This window comes from Egretta garzetta, unplaced genomic scaffold (genome assembly GCF_000687185.1).
Source record: "Egretta garzetta isolate BGI_Z169 unplaced genomic scaffold, ASM68718v1 scaffold371, whole genome shotgun sequence".
Taxonomy (NCBI): Eukaryota; Metazoa; Chordata; class Aves; order Pelecaniformes; family Ardeidae; genus Egretta; species Egretta garzetta.
Window position 1 is genome coordinate 975,293 of NW_009258616.1, and position 3,992 is coordinate 979,284.

Consider the following 3,992-nt stretch of genomic DNA (forward strand, 5'->3'; position numbering starts at 1 on the left):
GCGCCATGGGACAGCCTCAAAGATATTTCTCCAGACGAGGTCTCTTACTTGGGTGATGTGTCTGCTCTCCTGACTGTCTTCATACCCAAAGGATTTATTTTCCTTTTGGAAATATTTTAAGTTGAAATCTTGTTCCTTACTGGAAACTGTCTACACTAAAGACTGCACGCATCATGGGTGATATGGCAAACAACTCGGTTGCATATAGTGGTGTAAAAAATGCCGTAAAAGAAGCTAATCATGGAGATTTTGGAGTTACTCTTGCAGAGCTCCGTTCTCTTATGGAACTTCGAGCTACAGATGCACTGCATAAAATACAGGAATGCTATGGAGATGTACATGGCATCTGTACAAAATTGAAAACTTCACCAAATGAAGGTAAGTCAATTTTAACACTGTTATTGAGGAAACTTCATTTAGGAAAAACCTTAGTCAAGCAAACTACTTCCTTTTTAATGTAACAAAGTTTATAGAAGTATTTCAGTTACTGTAATAAAATATTGCTTCTTACTTCTCTAAGGCAGAGGTATTCAATGGTAATAAGTAAGCAAGAACTCTTTCAATTGGTCTAACTGCATGTGAGATGTTGGATTAGTGGTGAAGTTGCACTTTGAAATAAAGCTCGTTGACATAGGCATCCACATATGAAATAGCAATGCAGCATAGCAATGTTTAACTTACTGTGAAAGTGTAAGTTTTGTGAATAGTTACGTGACCTATAGTTCACAATTCAGATCAGGCGGTCATAGATCACAAGGTTTTAATCGCCTAATGCAGGGCTTATTGATGCTTCTGTGTTGCTACCTAGTTCTTGTATTCCCTAATGCAACAATTTTTAAAGCAGGTGACCTCTGTTTTCTATTTGTACTACATTGAATTCTTGATAGCAGGATCTAGTTTTTAAATATATAGTATTTCTGTAGATTTCTTTTGAGCTATACAAAATAGCTACCAATACGGCTTTAGGCAATAAGAGTTACTGTCACTATTAGTAGAAGGTTTGCAAAGTGATCACACAATCTTATTCTCTAGAAATAAGCATCTTTAAAGAAGTCCATGCCATGTTGGACTTGATGGCATTCTGTGAAGTGTGACTACCTGATGCTTTTGCTCTCTAGAGTTAGAGAGGAAAAGCTCTAGAGTTAGCACTTCAAGATGGACTGTAAAGAAGGAAATAAATGTATCAAGTCTCCTGAGAGCTTTCCAGAAGTCTTCCTTAAGATCAGGCCCTCTCTTACTACTCTTCCAATGTAAATGGAAGCTATAAGCTTTAATTTGTGAAAGAAACATGCAAGGCTTATCGCTTCAGATAACTAAACTGTAGTATCTTGTACAAATGTTTTCACATATTTTTCTCTGACAGTAATGCAAACTTAATGTTAAGTCCTGCTGTTGGTAGTGATCGAGAAGTACCAAAGTCAAGATTTTGGCAAATTGTGGTGTCTCAGCATTTAAGTGCTTGCATAGCTTTTAACCAATGTGGTGTCATGTTGGTGGCAGTAAGGTACCTGCTGTCTTAATCCTGGAGAGCTGTTGCTTTCTGTTCTTCAGAAATGCTATGGAAAGGTTTGTCTTCTTGGATCAAGAACAGCCTACTAATGCCATAAGGTATCTCTGGGTACATCTATCTGCATTTAGCATGTATTGGCTTGATCTGCTTTTGAAGCCAGGCTCCTGGAAATCACTCCTGAAATTATTTCTGTACGTGAACTGGGTTCCTCCTACCAAGCTGAAAGTAGCCAGCTCTGATGTCTGACCTGCCAGTGAATGGGAATAGACCAGTTTTAGGCCGAAGGAGAAATTTATAAAACATGAGGTGTGGAACCAGCTGTTCCTCAGCATCAGTGGAGTTGTGAAGTTTGGTGCATGCGTGTGAAGCACTTCTGTGCCCAAGCAGTGTAACGCCCCTGAGATAGGAGCAGCAGCCTCTTATTACCCTGTTGACCTGTTGTATAGTACCGAAAGGCAGTTTCCTTTCTCAGTGAAAAGGGCTGTAGTTTTCTACAATCGGGAACTGAACAGGGAGTTTAATCCTGTTTTACAGTAATCTGCAAGGTTTAAAGCCTGTTATTACTGCAGGCTAGGTGGGTGTACGATTGTAGGTGGCCGTGATGCACTAAGCACCAAATACGTGATACACTGCAGGATTCACTTCATGTCCCTTAATGTAATGAGCAGGTTAACACATGGGAATGATGAGTGTCAGCGTACTAAAACTAGAAAGGGTTAGGGGCCCTTTCTTTCAGATTGATTCTGCTATACTGCGGACTGTGTGATCAAGGCCTTTCCCTTTTAAAAGGGTTTGACATTTAGATGTACTGTCCTGCAATCAGTTAAATACAATCACTAACTTGAGAAACGGACACCATCTTTTTTTTTTTGAACAGTCGAACATGATAATTAGCTTGGAGAATGCTAATACAAGTTAAAGCAGTGTCCTCTGCAAAGGTGTCGTTTTGGCTCTAAATCACTACAGGAACCTTTAGAGAACCAGCCTCTCTGTTGGGTAAACTGGTATAAATTTCTCAGAGGTAATGCTGGAGAGCTCTTGTAAAAGTAGAACTAGGTCTCTTCTGTCAAATTCAAGTTGTAAGAAGAGAAATGGAGACATTTCTAATGGAGAAAACCTAGGCAAGATCTATGGTGAAAACTGCTATGTGTTACACTAGTTCTAGCTCTCCAAAATCTCGCGTGTACACCTGCAAAGCCCTATGACACTTCTTTCTATTTGGAAGCTTTCTGTATGATATGAAATGCTGACTTGGTTAATTACCAGTGGCTTCACAGCAAAAGTACAGGTAGTTCCAAAATGCCAGACAGTGGATGAGTTCAGCTTGTATAATCTCTTGCTTTGAAGCTGTTGACAATGTAAGGCAATGTCTGTACTGAGGCGAAATGTGGATCAGGCCTACCTGACTTCAGATGAGAAATGGGAACTGTCCTTTACCAGTATTACTAAAAAAAGACACTGAGCAGACTTTACTGCTTAGTATTTAATGTTTATTAAGTCCTTTACACATGTACAAATGTATACAAATGTGAATAAATGAATGTTTGACGTATCTGTAGTAGCAAAAGTCCTTCCTATATTCTGGAGAAATGGACCACCATTGATATTTCCACAGGTCTACATAATTTTGATTGTCTAGTAACTTCTAGATTTCTAATAGAATTTGTATATGAAGCTTTAACTAGTCCCTTGCTTAATATTTTTTAAACTTAACCCCAAATAACATAAATTGCCCTAGTTAAGACACATAATGAAAAAATATAATGGCAGTAGTTTTGGCCTCAGGACTGTAGATTATAAACTGTGAAATTGTCAACCATGTGGTAAATGTAGCAAGTTCAGTAATGGTGCATGGTGTATTATGGCAAATACTAAAAATACAAAGGCTTTTTATCTTGGCTAGGCTTATTTACTGATCTTCATTAAGTGGTTCTGATGGTAGCTTGACTTTATATAGCCTTGTTGGGAAACACTTTTCATCCTTAAGGACCATTGCTATGTACTACTGATGTTCTGCATCCTGGTACCCTGTGAAGGGAAGAGGAGAGTGGTGCCGCTGACATTATGTAAATAATTTTCCAAACTCTGCCATGCTAAAAGGAAGAGAGAAATGGTATCTGTTGCAAAAGAGCAATATAGTCCAGCCTTTTGGAATGGCCAAGCTGTCCTGAATTTCTCTAGATCCTCTGGTATAGCTGGATTTTCAAAATGGTCTTGCAATGCTTGAGTAAGCACCTCAAAGCTTGAACTTCAGGAAGTGTAGTGTTATGGTTAACCAGTAAAATTGCTCCTTTGTATTAAACCTCCAAAGCCATGAATTCAAGGTGGATCTAAAAGTGTGAGAATAAATCTAGTTTTTTATATGCACTAAGAGTATGTTTAATTTGTTTCACTTTTGAAAAGATCTGCACATAATATTTTGCTTTTCAGTTAAGTGATTATATAGCAGTTGTTAGCATTTAAAAATGAGTTTTGTGGTTCA

The 3,992-nt window shown here is 38.3% G+C and overlaps 1 protein-coding gene across 1 annotated transcript in view; it reads left to right on the plus strand.

Moving 5' to 3' along the window:
* Positions 1-40: 40 nt before the first annotated feature.
* ATP2B1 (ATPase plasma membrane Ca2+ transporting 1) overlaps positions 41-3,992 on the plus strand; it is a 34,355-nt gene continuing 30,403 nt past the window's right edge. Inside the window, exon 1 of the mRNA XM_009648056.2 lies at positions 41-378. Within this exon, the coding sequence (XP_009646351.1) occupies positions 174-378 (205 nt within the window). The 5' untranslated portion in view covers positions 41-173. The remainder of the gene's footprint in view (positions 379-3,992) is intronic.